A 17,534-nucleotide genomic window follows, 5' to 3' on the forward strand; every position below is an offset into this window, starting at 1 on the left:
AGAGTTTAATTTCCCTCTCCTTGAATATAGGCTGTACTCAGTGACTCATTTTTATTGAACAGAATGAATATGAAGTGAAAGGATGTCACTTCTGAGGCTAGGTCATCAAAGAAAAATGGCTTCTTCCTTGTCCTATTTCTTGAATTAACTGAACTAAGAGAAGCCAGCTAACACACTGTAAAGTGGCTCAAGTGGCCTAGAGGAGAGATCCACGTGAATGAATCAAATTTCCCACCAACAGCCATGTTATGTGAATCATCTTGGAAGCAAACCTCTATCCCCAGTCAATCCTTCAGATAACTGCAGATTCATCAGCCTGAACCAGAACCACCCATCTAGGCCATGCCCAAATTTCCTGCCCACACAAATTATGAGATAAATATTTATTGTTTAAAGTTACTAGATTTTGACAGGCACTAAGGAGAGCACTTGATGAGTTGAACACTGGATGTTATACTATATGTTAGCAAATTAATTTAAAATTTTTTAAAAAGTTGCTAGATTTTGGAGTAATTTATAACACAGAAATGGACAACTGAAAAACACATAATGATATGCTTAACACCAGTGAGAAAAGCCTAGTTTCATAAAAAGACCTAAATTCTCTTTAATGAAAAAAAGAAAAAATGAACTACTCTTCAAATATACCATAAGGACAAAATTAATTAAAAGTAACTGGTTACTAATGGGGCTTGACTATCTGTGGCACAATTTCATGTACTGAAATAAAAAAGATGGTATATAGCAGGGTTTTACTTTTAAAATCCTGGTGACTAGGTTATTTTATATACAATTATTTTCCATAATTCATTCATAGTAGTTATGTTCTATAAAGCCACCATGAATGAACACTGAGTTGGAACCAATGGCTCCTAAGAGAAATATAGGGTTAGGTAACTGTGAGCCTCTGATCAAACATTCTCAACAACTGAACAATATTATAATTATATATGTGTTTCTGTTTAAAGACACTTTAATATACATTGTTGATTCGTTAACACTAAAATGGCGGCCCATAGCACAAAACTCATCTGAATGAAGCTTTTCTTTTTTTTTTTTTATTTATGATAGTCACAGAGAGAGAGAGAGAGAGAGAGAGAGAGAGAGAGGCAGACACAGGCAGAGGGAGAAGCAGGCTCCATGCACCGGGAGCCCGACGTGGGATTCGATCCCGGGTCTCCAGGATCACGCCCTGGGCCAAAGGCAGGTGCCAAACCGCTGCGCCACCCAGGGATCCCTGAATGAAGCTTTTCTAACTCATGTATTTGCTCTGTAACATTCATCATAGTCTTCTTATACTTAAGGAACACCTACTAGATAGCACTTAACCACTATGTTTAGGGGCCATTTTAAATAGCAAAATCACCAAGAAAATGCACAAAAGTGCAAAGAACGTGACATTAAATGGACTATGAAAATGACACTGTCTACAGGACAGAGTTGAAACAAGACAGGGCATCACCTTGTTCAATTTCAGCTGGGAACCTGCATGTTGGATAACTCAATTTTTTTGCCACTCTACACATGTCTGTGAATGACCATAAAAGTACCTCAAGTACTGATTTTGAGGTTAAACCCCAAAAGGCAAATTCACAAATACAGAATCCAAAAATTATAAGGATTAACAGTATTTACCATATTTCCTTTAGAGTTAACTCTGATAACAAAGCTGCAAACCTCATTACAATGTACCATTTTTTTTTCTGTTCTACTTATTTCCAAGATTTTATTTAAATTCAAGTTAGTTAATATATAGCGTATTAGTTTCAGGAGTATAATTTAGTGATTCATCACTTACATATAACACGCAGTGCTCATCACATCCAGTGCCCTCCTTAACCCCCATCACCCATTTAGCCCATCTCCCTGCCCACCTCCCCACCAGCAACCCTGTTTGTTCTCTATAGTTAAGAGTCTCTTATGTTTTGCCTCCTCATTTTTATCTTATTTTATTTTTCCTTCCACAATGTCCCATATTTTTTTAAATTACCAAAGTCTGTATATTAAAGCAAAAAATGAGATGTGTTAAATTATAAAGAAAGGTTAATAAACAGTGCTTGAAAGGACATTTATTCTGTAGAGCTAACCTTTTATAAGATCAGATAAATTATTCTGTTCCACATTTTTCTTCGCATAGTTGAAGCACATGTCATCTACTTCTGTTGCAAGGAAATACCAGCCATTTAAGGTTGTTCCAAGTAAAGGATAGATGCACGATGCACCAGTACCTAGTAAAACAAAAATTCAAAACACATTGCACACAGAGGAGAGAGAAGTGAGAATAACAAGCCAAGACACCATTCTTCCTTTCTTAGAATTCGTCTTATAACCTTAACAGTTTAAATCCTAAGCTGATACCTGATTACATACAATAGCTGCTGGGCTCTCTAGTCATTTCAGAGAAGTCAGTTTTACCTCAAAACTGGATTCAAATTTCTTAGAGGACAGAAATTCTGCTGCTCTCTTCTTTTGTATGTTGTATGTAAAATGAAGTGTGCATATCTGAGTGGGGATCAAGGACTACAAGACTGATAAACTAAAAACTGTCAAAACAAGTTAATTTACTTCATAAAATTTTTCATTTTAAATCTCACAAAACACTCAATTTTATGAAATGAAATCAAAGCTTGGAATAGATCAGTGTACATCCCATATCCCAAAAGCAAAAAAAAAAAAAATAAAAAATACATAGGATATAAAATTTTTATGATTATTTAAATGACCAACTCCCCACATATCTGTAAGTTGTTACTTGAAGGAAATCAGTAGTTTTTAAAAAACTAACAAAACAAAACACACAAAAAACAACCAAAAAGATAATTCATTTCTTAGATGCGATGACAGAGAAAAACATCTGATCCTGATCCAAAACATCAATCATTGGCTTGCCCCACCATAGTTTCAAGGAAGACATTTCAAGGCAAATGTTTCAGGCAAAGATCACTCTTTGACAACTAGGGTTTGGTCTAAACTTCTATGTAGATCCCTCAACCATGGACTAGACTATATACTAACCACAAATACTGCTTTATAACCACTCACTAATCTTGGCCAGAAAGATCCAAAAGCACACATTCAAGAGAAGAGGAGCCAGTGATTCTCCTGAAGGTCTAAATTTTTTTTTTTTAATTTTATTTATTTATGATAGTCACACAGAGAGAGAGAGAGAGGCAGAGACACAGGCAGAGGGAGAAGCAGGCTCCATGCACCGGGAGCCTGACGTGGGATTCGATCCCGGGTCTCCAGGATCGTGCCCTCGGCCAAAGGCAGGCGCTGACCTCCTGAAGGTCTATGGAAGTCAGCACCTACCAGCCTTGCTTTCCCCTGACCACATCTTGGTGCCAATCTAGTCTTCTAAGGATTTGGCAGGAAGAGATGGGGGCTAAAGATATCCCTCACCCAGAGGAAAGCTAGGGTCATTGTACTGCTTTTTCTTTAAGCATTAATTAAGTAAAAGCTAGGACAATAACTAACAGCCCTTTGACAGTCCCCTAGATAGCTATTCTTCCTATCATGTTTACCCAATAGCATCCTGGCCCTGAGGCAACTGGTCAAACACCTCCCTGGGGATGTATGAGATAGTGACAGAAGGGGTAAAGGGAACTCAAGCTTCTCTCAGAGGCCACAATTATTTAGTCCCTGCTAACCATTCTGGTAAACCAGAGTCATTCAGAGTAAGAACATTTAAGAAGCTCTACGAAAAAATGTCTGGACCAAATACCAGGCCCAGATAACCACCTCTTCATACTTCAATTCATTTAAAAGCAAAGACCAAAAAAAAAAAAAAAAAAAAAAATACACTTTCTTTCAATTGCCCAAAGATCAGGCACCTCCAAAGTAATAAATATGTAGGTAGGGGAACCCAGGTGGCGGTTTAGCGCTGCCTTTAGCCCAGAGTGTGATCCTGGAGACCCGGGATCGAGTCCCACATCAGGCTCCCTGCATGGAGCCTGCTTCTCCCTCTGCCTGTGTCTCTGCCTCTCTCTCTGTGTGTCTCTCATGAATAAATAAATAAAATCTTTAAAAAAAAGAATAAGTAAAGGATTTGTCCTCTGCCAAAAAAATCAAATTTCTTCATTCTTAAGACCAAAAAGACTTGAATTGTAACATCCTAATCCCCTCAGAAAGCTGAGTGACATTTAAAAATGGACAATAATTCTTGTAATGATAAATAAAAGTGGAAAGTGTATAATCATAGAATTAGAGCAAACTGATGGAGTCTAGGGGAAGAATTTATATAAAACCCTAATTAGAATGAATGTGATTTCAGCAAGAGTGCTCCTTATGAAGAGCTAACATCCATTAACCTCTTATATCCCCCAAGTGTTATTTTAGATGGTTTGGGGCATAATTAAAATAAACTAGTACCAAGTAGGCTCTACGCTTCTTAAGCTTTCTATAACCCATCAGCCAATCTTCTGCCATGAACATAAAAGGGCAGAGCTTTTATTAAACCCCTCATTTTTCAATAGTACTTAGCTCCTGTGGGGTGTCCAGAATTTTGAATGTTGAAATAATGATGGTATTTATCCAGGAACATTCAACAAATTATTTACTGGATACCTACTATGTACCAAAAATTTTGGTGGGCCTTGGGATGTTATGGTAAGCAAAAAAGTAACAGGCTCTGCACTCTGTAATCTAGTGGTTGAGAAAGACATTAATCAGACAAGTGAATGCGTGGTTAAAAATAAATCGAATACCATGAAAGAAGAAACATGGTTTTCTAAAGTTCATAATCAAGGAACTTGCCTCTTGCTGGAAGGTCAGAGACGGCTTTCTTGAGAAAATAAGGCTTGAGTTGACAACTATACAATAAATGAGATTAACAAGGTAATAGTGGGGAAGTTACAGACAGAGGGAACAATATAAATAAAAGCTAAAGTCATGGTGCCTTACTTAGAAGAACTAAAGACAGGATGCCTGGCTGGCTCAGCGGCTGAGCGTCTGCTTTCGCCTCATGATTCCGGAGTCCTCGGATAGAGTCCCATATTGGGCTTCTTACATGGAGCTTGCTTCTCCCTCTATGTCTCTGCCTCTCTCTGTCTCTCTATCTCTCTATGTCTCTCATGAATAAGTAAATAAAATCTTTAAAAAAAAAGAAGAAGAAGAACTAAAGACTACAAGTATAGAAAACAAGGAAGAGAAACACATTGGATGAGGCTTAGAAAGGCCCAAAGAAGAGGGAAGGGAACAGACAATGGACATGCTAACAGACTAAGGCAGAGAGTATTGGTTATTTATCAGAGCAATACAAAGGTCATTAAAGTGGTAACATGTGACATGTGAGCAGGTATGGATTTATACATACTTCCTGAAAAATGAAAATGTGGAGGCAACAGAGTGGGTGAGAAGAGTAAAAAAGTAATTCTGGGGGCAGCCCAGGCGGCTCAGTGGTTTAGCGCTGCCTTCAGCCCAGGGTGTGATCCTGGAGACCTGGGATCGAGTCCCACGTCAGACTCCCTGCATGGAGCCTGACTCCCTGCTTCTCCCTCTGCCTGTGTCTCTGCCTCTCTCTGTGTCTCTCATGAATAAACAAATAAAATCTTAAAAAACAACAACAACAAAAAAGAAATGATGATAGACATTCTTGGTGAGAAAGGGGAGATATATCAAGGACTATCAAGGATGGCGGGTGGAATGTGTGGATTTGCTGAAATAAAGAATGAAGAAAGAGGACCAAGATCAGAAAGAAAAGAATAGGAGTCTGGTCTAGGACATGGCAAGTCCACAACATTCTTGAGATATCCATATTTTGGACATATGGGACTATAGCTCAAGATCTGAGTTGGCAGAATATATGAATTTGTGAATTGTTTGCATGGAGGTGGAAAAAAGTCACAGAGGTGGATGAAATTGCCTAGAGTTAGAATTCTGAATAAGAAAAGGGCTAAAGACTGAGTGAACTTTAAGGATTCTCAACATCTTATGGCCAGGTATAGGAAAGTAACAGGGGAGAAGAATGACTAGAAAGGAGAGGAAAACAGGAGGAAGCCATGGAGGAGCATGCATAAAGGGGGAGCCAATAAACGACCTGAAAAGGTCATGTATGAGGATGACTAAAAATGTTTGCTAAAAATGCATGCAAATGTCAAAATTAAACATTTACAATTATCTAGAAAGTATCTTTCTCTACCATGATTAGAAATAGAGCCATATAGCTTTCTTTTTCCCCACAAAGGATTAGTACCGGCCAAAGGATTAAAAATGTTCTTAACCCTATCACCTTAAAACAGTGGCTATGCTAAACATACCCTGGCTTCATTTCCTTATGTATTTCCTCTAATTTCCCAAATGAATAAACTAAACAGTGTTTTCTACTGCAACAGTTTACAACCAAAAGAATATCTTAATGACTTTTTTCCTCTCTTTAATTCTGGATTAAATGCCCTTTATTAATAATCATCCAAGAGATTCCTGAAAGTATCAGCTCACATGATCTTAAACGGCCATCATAAAATAAACGGCCATCATAAAATATCCCAATATGGGGACTGCTGTACTAACACCAAATAATCCAGAGTAAAAATAACGTCCAAAAGATGCAGACATCAATACGGTAATCTGAAAAGCTAAGAAAACAAAAGTCTCACTTGAATTCTGCACTGTTATACCCCTGCTCCGTTTGGTGCTGAAAATCCCTTCTTGGGAGAAATAAATGGCAGAAAAGCCCAAGTATAGCAAACAAGAACAGTAGTGTCTGTAGCCAGCGTCTTTTACACACAAATATCCAGAAGAGAAGCTTACAAAGAAATTGACCTTGTAAAATTTATGAAATTTATGTTTAGCTAAAGAAGAATTGAAAAAAAAAAGAAAAAGAAAAATTGAAAATCATATATACCTATGTCAATTCCTCTTCGGAGAGTACTTTTGTCAGAGCCCTGATGACCAATGAGATCTTCTACCCAATGAATGTAGTTGAGTCTCAAGGGAACTGTAGGAATCAGTCTTTCCAATGGAATATCAATAGAAAGTCCAAAATCTTCCTTTAGAAGAGTACAAGTCAGAGCTCTGACTGCTTCCGGGTCTTTAAAATTCAGACTGAGGGGCGGAGAAAAAGAAATAAAATATTAGTAAGATTCAATATGCTACACAAGCTCTATGGGGGCCAGACAACACCGAATCCCCATTTGAATTTTCTTGGAGACCACAGATAAATAGCTATGTAGAGCATTCAGTGCAGTGACAAACACGTGGGTGTTCAACAGAGTCATAGAATATGAAAAGCAGTATAAACTGCCACCAAAAACACTGCATTTTCACACAAGGAACATGGAGGACATGAGTGCCTCTGTTCCAATTCCTGTTTGATGGTCTCCTTAGTTATGACTTTGGACAAGTTATTTAACCTCCATGAGACTGTTTCCCCAGCTGTAAAATGGGGATAATAATACCTATATTATATTGTTGCTGTGAGATAATCTGAGAAAAATTAGCATAATGCCCAGTAAGTATCATACAAATGCTGGCTGTTTTTACTCTTATCATTTTTTTTTAATTTCTTTTTTTTTTATTTATTTATGATAGTCACACACAGAGAGAGAGAGGCAGAGACATAGGCAGAGGGAGAAGCAGGCTCCATGCACCGGGAGCCCGACGTGGGATTCGATCCCGGGTCTCCAGGATCACACCCTGGGCCGAAGGCAGGCGCTAAACCGCTGCACCACCCAGGGATCCCCAACTCTTATCATTAACATCATTGGACATTAACACTTTAAAAAAAATTGTGTATACACACATACATATACACACACAACACACACATATATATTAAGATTTTATTTGACAGAGAGAGGGAGAGAGAAAGAGAGAGCACAGGTAGGGGAAGGGGCAGAGGGAAAGGGGAAAAACAAACTCCTGACTGAGCAAGGAGCCCAATGTGGGGCTCCATCCCAGAACTCCAGGATCATGACCTGAACTGAAAGTAGATGCTTAACTGACTGAGCCACCCAGGCGCCTAGACATTAGCACTTTTTGAAAATCATATTTAAAGATGGAAAGAAAGCAGTATAAAATGCTTAATAATGAAAACAGGATAAGATACTTAAATATAATAAATATAATAATTTTAAACTATTTTTAGTTTAAAAAACTATTTTTAGCAGCTTTACTGAGGTATAATTTACATAACACTCGTTAAGTATACAATTCAGGAACCCCTGGGTGGCTTAGCAGTTGAGTATCTGCCTTCAGCTCAGGGCATGATCCTGGGATACAGGATCCAGTCCCGCATGGGGCTCCCTGCATGAAGTTTGCTTCTCCCTCTGCCTATGTCTCTGCTTCCCTCTCTGTCTCTAATAAATAAATAAAATAATTTTTAAAAAAGTATACAATTCAACAGTTCTTATTATATTAAGAGTTGAGCAACTATCACCATGATCCAATTTTAGAACACTTCCATCACCCCAAAAAAGACATCTCATGCCCGTATGCAAGCCATTCCTTATTTCTACTCTCAGTTCTAGGCAACCACTCATGTACTTTCTGTCTCCACAGATTTACTTCTTGTGGACATTTCATCTAAATGAAATCATAAAATATGTGGTCTTCATGTCTAGATTCTTGCACTTACCACAACATTTAGGAGATTCACCAACAGTGTGGCATGTATCAGTACTCCATTCCTTTATGTGGCCAAGTAATACTCCATTGTAGGAATAACTGCATTAATGGTTTGTCCTGTCCATTTACCACTTAAGAGACATTTGGGTTGTTTCTACTTTTTGGCTCCCATGAACAAAGTGCTTTAAATATTCACATCAAGTCTTTGTTTATGATCCATATATGATATCTATGTTTAACTTTTTAAGAAACTTGTGCCAATATAATTGCTTTAATGTTAAAATGGTGATAAGTGAAAACCTTAAAACAAAACCAAAGATCTTATTTATAAATGGGGCAATGTAAGAGCAAAAAGCCAGTAGTTGGGGCCAAATTAAAAAAAGGAGCTTTGAAACTTTGAAATTCTGGCCTAAAGTTGTATGTTCCCATTTTAGCCATCAACTGACCCATCATTTTGAAAAACTCAATGCTCAGACAGACAGAAGAGAGTAATTTATCCACCTCGATACCATGGAAACTTCAGGTAGATACCATGGACCAAAACTCCACAGTCACCCACAGCAAAAATATTCTAGAGTATGGGAGTTCAGAAATCTTGAATCTGCAAGCAACTAGCCACGAACTGAAGGTCACTTCAATTCTTAGGTCTCAGTTTCTCCATCTATAAAACTAAGGGATTGTACATAAAAATCCAAGGGTTCTTCCAGATAAAAATTTAAGGATTTATGATGCATACTATGAATTAGTACAATGATATTCACTTAAATATTTGTAGAGCAAATTAGAGAGACATGGAACAATTAATACAATTACTGAAGACATAGAATAACTAAACAGTAAAGATTACCATTATCCTCCAGTCTAATACCTAACAAATTCTTTATCCTTCTGCTTTAGGATATTAAGCATATAACACTATTGAACACGTATTAAGGAATATACAATCAATGGGTATAGATGACATGATCTTTTTTTTTTTTTTTTTAAAGAGGATGGGGCAGAGGAGAAAGAGAATATTAAACAAGCTTCACTCCCAGCTTCGAGTCAACAAGGGCTTGACCTGACAACCCTGAGAGACATGATGTACTCTTTTAAAAAAACTGTTTAGAAAAAAAAAAAAGAAGCTGTTTAGAAAAACACAACTTGAATAGTAAAAGAATTTGTGAAGAGTGATGATGAACAGGATTAGATTTCAGAATTTAGATGTTTGTTATCTATACATAAACTACACTATGAATAAGGTTTCTTATGCTATGTAAGAATGCTTCAGGGTTGGGATGCCTAGGTGGCTCAGGGGTTGAGCATCTGTCTTTGGTTCAGGGCATGAACCTGGGATCCTGGGATCGAGTCCTGTAAATGGCTCCCTGCAGGAGGCCTGCTTCTCCCTCTACCTATGCCTCTGTCCCTCTGTTGTCTCTCTCATGAATAAATAAAATCTTAAAAAAAAAAAGTTAAAAAGAAAAAGTGAAACCACACACACACAAACACAGAGGAATACTATTCAGCCATAAATATGAATGGAATCTTATCATTGCACCACCACTGGTGGACCCTGAAGGCATTATGCTAAGTACAATAGATCTGAGAAGGGCAAATGCTGTATGATCTCATTTAAATGCAGAATCTGGGGATCTCTGGGTGGCGCAGCGGTTTGGCACCTGCCTTTGGCCCAGGGTGCGATCCTGGAGACCCGGGATCGAATCCCACGTCGGGCTCCCGGTGCATGGAGCCTGCTTCTCCCTCTGCCTATGTCTCTGCCTCTCTCTCTCTCTCTCTGTGACTATCATAAATAAATAAAAATTAAAAAAAAAAAAGTAGTCTTAAAAAAAAGGGGGGGGGGCAGCCCCAGTGGCACAGCGGTTTGGCGCCACCTGCAGCCAGGTTGTGATCCTGGAGACTGGGGATCGAGTCCCACATCAGGCTTCTTGCATGGAGCCTGCTTCTCCCTGTGTCTCTGCCTCTCTCTCTCTCTCTCTCTCTGTGTCTCTCATGAATAAATAAATAAAATATTTTAAATGAATGAATGAATGAATGAATGCAGAATCTAAAAAAAACAAAAAACATCTCATGGGGCACCTGGCTGGTTCAACCAGTAGAGAATGCAACTCTTGATCCTGGGGTTCTGAGTCCAAGTCCCACATTGGGGGTAGAGTTTACTTAAAAAACAAAAACAAACAAACCAAAAAACTCATAGACAGCATGGTTGCCAGAGGCAGGAGGTGTGTGAAGTGGTGAAGGGGGTCAAAAGGTATACATTTCCAGTTATACAATAATTAAGTTATGGAGAAGTAACGTACAGCATGGTGGCTATAGCAAGTAATACTACACTGCAAATTTCAAAGTTGCTAAGAGAAACTTAAAAATTCTTATCACAAGAAAAAAATTTTGTAACTATATGATGAGAGATATTAGACTTTGTGATCATTTTTAATATATACAAATATTGACTCATCAGGTTATATATGTAATTGTAATTATATTTCAATTTTTAGAAATGAAAGTTTAGGGCAGCCCAGGTGGCTCAGCAGTTTAGCGCTGCCTTCGGCCCAGGGCGTGATCCTGGAGACCCGGGATCGAGTCCCACATGAGGCTCCCTCCATGGAACCTGCTTCTCCCTCTACCTGTGTCTCTGCCTCTCTCTGTCTCTCATGAATAAATAAAATCTTAAAAAAAAAAAGAAAAGAAAGTTTAATAATATCTATAGCAAAACAGAAAGAAGATGGCTATAGTGGAATCTCAAGAGATATAATCAGAACCTAGAAGCCCTGAAAGAAAGAAAAAAAAGAAAGAAAGAAAGAAAAAAAGAAAGAAAGAAAGAAAGAAAGAAAGAAAGAAAGAAAGAAAGAAAGAAAGAAGAAATAAGAGAAAAGAGAAAAGAAAAGAAAAAAACGAAAGAAAAAAGAAAAAGAAGAGGAGAGGGGAGGGGAGGGGGAAGGGGAAGGGGAAGGAGAAGGAAGAGAAGAGAAGAGAAAAGAGAAGGCAGCCAGTCTGGGTGGCTCAGCGGTTTAGTACCACTTCAGTCCAGGGCGTGATTCTGGAGTCCCAGGATTGAGTCCCACGTCAGGCTCCCTGCGTGGAGCCTGAGTCTCCCTCTGCCTGTGTCTCTGCCCCTCTCTCTGTGTGTGTCTCTCATGAATAAATAAAATCTTAAAAAAAAAAAAAGACCCTAGAAGTCCTAAGCATACCCAGAGTTCCAGATCTTGGGTTTCCAAATACCACTCCCACTAAAAGGAATCAGAGTTCTTTAGCTGAATTGCTATTCCAGGTTTGAAGTAGGAGAAAGTATAAAATGAGCCTGGAACACTACATTGTATCAGAAAACAGGATATGTGGATTCCTGGGTGGCGCAGTGGTTTGGCGCCTGCCTTTGGCCCAGGGTGCGATCCTGGAGACCCGGGATTGAATCCCACGTCGGGCTCCCGGTGCAAGGAGCCTGCTTCTCCCTCTGCCTATGTCTCTGCCTCTCTCTCTCTCTCTCTGTGACTATCATAAATAAATAAAAATTAAAAAAAAAAAAAAAGGGATCCCTGGGTGGCGCAGCGGTTTGGCGCCTGCCTTTGGCCCAGGGCGCGATCCTGGAGACCCAGGATCGAATCCCACATCAGGCTCCCGGTGCATGGAGCCTGCTTCTCCCTCTGCCTGTGTCTCTGCCTCTCTCTCTCTCTCTCTGTGACTATCATAAATAAATAAAAATTAAAAAAAAAATAAAAAAATAAAAAATAAAAAAAAATAAAAAAAGAAAAGAAAACAGGATATGCTCAAAGATGAGGAAAATCAAAGGGACATGAGCCAGTTAACTGGCTCCCACTGACCAAATGTAGCACAATTTGAATGAAGAATGCTAACAAGGGATTATAGCCCATAGAATAAAATTAAAAAAATACATGAGTCCATACTTACATAAACAAATGAGGAAGAAAGGACAACTCTTATTTACAGTAGAATAACTATCAAATGTAGAAGAAATGAAGGAGCTAGAAAATTATTTTTTAAAGATTTTATTATTTGTTTATTCATGAGATCCAGAGAGAGAGAGAGAGAGGCAGAGGGAGAAGCAGGCTCCCCGCAGGGAGCCCAACATAGGGCTGGATCCCAGGACCCCAGGATCACCCCCTGAGCCAAAGGCAGACCCTCAACCACTGAGCCACTCAGATGTCCCAAGGAGCTAGAAAATTACATTTGGCAATACTAATAACCATTTGAATTAAGAATCATCAGTGGATGCTAAAAACAGCAGATGAATGTTCAATGAGAAACAGAATACTTACATGGTCTCAAAGTACTTCCCCACAAATTATCAATTACAAAGAAGAAAATAGTAACTCTATAATGAAGAAATTCGACAAATACCACCTTAAACAAGTAATCAAAGTTAACACCACTAATCATGGGACAAACTGACATCATATGCTTCAGTGATACATCAAGAAGGACAAAACAGGATAAAGAAAACAAGAACACATGCAAAATGAAATGGAATTCAAGAATGAGATAGTGGTGATAATGGCAAAATACTGTCCACATAATAAAAACTAATTACACAATTTAAAAAGGTGAATTTTATAATATATGAACCCTATCAAAATAAATGAAATGAACATGATGTTAAAAATAGAGAAAAAGGGATCCCTGGGTGGCGCAGCGGTTTGGCGCCTGCCTTTGGCCCAGGGCGCGATCCTGGAGACCCGGGATCGAATCCCACATCGGGCTCCCGGTGCATGGAGCCTGCTTCTCCCTCTGCCTATGTCTCTGCCTCTCTCTCTCTCTCTCTCTCTCTGTGTGACTATCATAAATAAATAAAAAATTTAAAAAAAAATAGAGAAAAAATAGGGATGCCTGGGTGGCTCAGCGGTTGAGCAGCTGCCTTTGGCTCAGGTCGTGATCCTGGGGTCCTGGGATGGAGTCCCGCATCAGGCTTCCCATGGGGAGCCTGCTTCTTCCTCTGCCTATGTCTCTGCCTCTCTCTCTTTCTCATAAATAAATAAAAACCTCAAAAAAAAAAATAGAGGAAAAAATAATTGGAGCACCTGGATGGCTCAGTCAGTCATGTATCCAAACTCTTGGTTTTAGCTTAGGTCATGATCTCAGGGTCATGCAATCCAGTCCCATTTCTGACTCCATCTCCAAGTCGGGGGATAAGCCCTGCCTCTGGCTCCAGACTCAGTGGGGAGTCCCTCTCCCACCACTTCTCCCCCGCCCCACTGACCATGCTCTTTCTCTCCCTCTCTCCCTTTCAAATAAATAAACCTTTTTTAAAAAGTTAAAGACAGGGATCCCTGGGTGGCGCAGCAGTTTAGCGCCTGCCTTTGGCCTAGGGCGCGATCCTGGAGACCCAGGATCGAATCCCACGTTGGGCTCCCTGCATGGAGCCTGCTTCTCCCTCTGCCTGTGTCTCTGCCTCTCTCTCTCTCTGTGACTATCATGAATAAATAAATCTTAAAAAAAAAGTGTATAAAAAAAAACCTATGTGGGCAATAAACAACTCAGGCTGACAGGCTGTACTGTAAAGTGGAATTATTTTAAGAAGGTGGGGTACTTGGCTCCCCTATACTGTTAAAGATGAAGTATAAAAATGTTTCACTCCTGAGTTGCCTGGCTGGCTTAGCTGGTAGGGTATGTGACTCTTGATCTCAGGGTTCTAAGTGTGAGCCCCACACTAGGTATAGAGATTACTTAAAAAACAAAATCTTTAAAAAAATGTTTCACTCTCTTTGAGCACTACTTTGTTCAACTGAGTTATATGGAGTTGTGACAATGGGCATTTATTCCTTTATTCATTCAACATTTATCACGTATCAACTATGTGCTAGACATTGTGTAAAATGCTAGAGATATTGCATATGCAAATACAGACATGCTCTCTCCCTTCCTGACAATGACAGTCTGGTAGAATCACTCAAATACGTGTAAAATTGTCACTGTGATGAATGCTGTAAGATAGGTACAAGGTGCTGTGAAACCTACATAATTAGTGGGAACTACCTTAGAAAAGTCAGAAAAGGTAACCGTGCTAGTAACTGAGAGAAGAATAAAAATTAACAAAGAATTGGAGGAAAGGAACATTGCATTAACATGAGTTAAGAAGCTGGATAAAGGTGGCAGTGGCAAAGATAGCAGAAAGTAAAAAGAATTAAGAGATATTCAGGAAGGAAAATTTACAAGATGTGGTAATGGACTTGTATGTGAAGTGAGAAAGCATGTATTCATAGAAGTTCCCTAGAGATCTGGCTTATTCAACAGGATAGACCACTAATGACATTCACTAAAATTGGGTACTCTGACAAGAGAATCATTTTCTAGGGTAAATATCACAAATCTGAGCTGAATTGGAGACATTCAAGCAGAGATACTAAGGAAGCAGCAATCTCTAGGTATAGAGGCCAGAAAATTCATCTAGGGAAACAAAGGTATGAGTTATTTGCAAACGGACAAATGAGGCCCTGGAGTGATGAGAAAGTTTAGGGGGAAAACACAATATTAGAAGAAAAGAGAGCTCTGCACTAAGCCTTGAAGACTCCTTTAATGGTAGTATATACAATCACTACAAGGAAGCAATGCAAGGAGACACAAAGGGTAGAAGAAAAGTGTAGTGCCAAGGAAGCCAAGGGAAGAGGGTATCCATGAAGAACAGTGTCATTGTAAAGTAACCTGCTTCTCAAAAGTAAAATAAAAACCAAAACTGCATTTAGTGACACAAGACCACTGGAGACCTTTTCAATTAGAAACCACCCTGCAATGAGCTGAAGATTAAGTATGGTGTGGGAAAAATGAAGATGGCAAAAACATTCTTCAAGAAGCTGAGTGGTGCAAGGGAAGAAGTGAGATGGGGCAGTGGAAATGGTAGGGTTGATGGAGAGATTTTATTAGTAATTTTTTAACTGAAGAATTTAAAAGTCAATGGAGGGCAGCCCAGGTGGTACAGCTGTTTAGCGCCACCTTCAGCCCAGGGCCTGATCCTGGAGACCCTGGAGTCCCTCTGTGTCTCTCATGAATAATAAAATCTTAAAAAAACAAAAAAAAAAACAAAAAACAACAGTCAATGGAAAGTCACAAAGATCACATATTATGATTCCACTTATACGAAATGTCCAAAACATGCAAATATGTAGAGAAAGTAAGCAGATTAGTGGTTGCCAAAGGCTACAAAGAGAAGGGAAGGAGTTGGAAGTGACTGCTGAATAGTTTTCTTTTGGAGGTGACAAAAAATGTTGTGGAATTAGTGGTGATGTTTGCACAATCCTGTGACATATTAAGAACTGAAATGTACATTTTAAAATAATGATTTTAGGAGCACCTGGGTGGCACAGTTGGTCGAGCATCCGACTCTTGGTTTCAGCTTGTGTCGTGGTTGTGAAACCAAGCCCCATGTCAGGCTCTGTGCCAAGTACAGAGAGGTTTCTCTCTTCCTCTACCCCTCCCCACTATGTGTGCGCACTTTCTCTCTCTCAAATAAATAGGTAAATCTTTAAAATAAAATGATTTTATAATATGTGAATTATATCTCAAATTTCTAAAAGTCAAAGAGAAAAAGCCAGTTGATAGAGATTAAATAATTAGAAGGGAAACTTAACTAAGGTTCCTAAGATGAGGGGAGAGTATGGGATCCACATGCCAGATCTGATTAGAACATAGTAATAATAGTAATAGTGCAAATTATGAATAATAATTGAACAAAACCCAAAGCAGACCCATGGTCTTTCGTTGTGTTTTCCACCAACTCATACTTCTCCACAACTGATTTTTGTTTAGAGAGGGACAGAAAGAGGAGAGAGGTGGCCAGAGGGGGAGAGAGAGAGAATCTTTTCTTTTTTTTTTTTTTTAAGATTTTATTTATTTATTCATAGAGACACACACAGAGAGAGAGGCAGAGACACAGGCAGAGGGAGAAGCAGGCTCCATGCAGGGAACCCGATATGGGACTCGATCCCGGGTCTCCAGGATCACACCCCGGGCTGCAGGCGGTGCTAAACCGCTGTGCCACTGGGGCTGCCCACAGAGAGAGAATCTTAAGCAGGTTTCATGTCTAGTGCAGACCCTGACACAGGGCTCAATCTTACAACCTGAGCAAAAATCAAGAGTCAGACACTTAAATGACTGAACCACCCTGGCATTCCCCCTTAATTTTTTTTTTAACTTAAATATCCCAAGGGTCAAATAAGCAATTAGATCACAGTATCATACAGAAACAAAGATCCTGGGGGCACCTGGGTGGCTCAATCAGTTAAGTGTCTCTTGGGCTCAAGTCATGATCTCAGGGTCCTAGGATTGAGTCCTGCATCGGGACTGTTTCTCCCTCTCCATTGCCCCCCCTGTTGTTCTCCCCACTTGTGCTCTCTGGTTCTCTCTCTCTCTTTCTCTCTCTGTCAAATAAATAAGTAAAATCTTTTTTTTTTTTTTAAGACTTTTATTTATCTATTCATGAGACAAGAGAGAGGAAGATACACAGGCAAAGAGAAGCAGGCTCCCCACAGGGAGCCCGATGCAGAACTCGATCCAGAACTCTGAGATCACAACCTAATCCGAAGGCAGATGCTCAACCGTTGAGCCACCCAGGTGCCCCAAATATGTAAAATCTTAAAAAGTAAAAAAGTCTTTGAATAAAAGCATATGTGTACATTTTGATCACATTCTTACACACACACACACACACACAAACCACCAAAAATCCAAAACCAGACAAAAACAATCCCATGTGTGTAAATGCATTAAAAAAGTATTGAAGGGTAAGAGCCACTTCTGGATATGCAAATGGGCGAGTGGGTGAGCAGGGCAGACACCTCCATTCTCCTCATATTTTTATCTGAATACCTGCTATATAATATCAACCTTCATAACAGAGGTTTATAACTATATGGAAAATGCTTAAAATGTCAAGGGGATTAAAAAAGTCCTATTATTTATCCATATCAAAATTACAATCACAAAATATACTATATATGCATAAGGAAAAAGACTTAGGAATACAAAGCAAT

At 39.2% G+C, this 17,534-nt stretch overlaps 1 protein-coding gene across 2 annotated transcripts in view; it reads right to left on the reverse strand.

The window, feature by feature from the left end:
* The window catches only part of METTL16 (methyltransferase 16, N6-methyladenosine), a 70,252-nt gene that overhangs the window by 37,914 nt on the left and 14,804 nt on the right, over window positions 1-17,534 (reverse strand). For both annotated transcript variants that reach the window (XM_025476103.3, XM_025476104.3), the window contains exons 3-4: window positions 6,842-7,041; window positions 2,088-2,228 (exon numbers count right to left, since the gene is read on the reverse strand). In XM_025476103.3, coding sequence (XP_025331888.1) covers window positions 2,088-2,228; window positions 6,842-7,041 — 341 coding nt within the window. The remainder of the gene's footprint in view (window positions 1-2,087; window positions 2,229-6,841; window positions 7,042-17,534) is intronic.

This window comes from Canis lupus, chromosome 9, assembly GCF_003254725.2.
Source record: "Canis lupus dingo isolate Sandy chromosome 9, ASM325472v2, whole genome shotgun sequence".
NCBI lineage: Eukaryota > Metazoa > Chordata > Mammalia > Carnivora > Canidae > Canis > Canis lupus.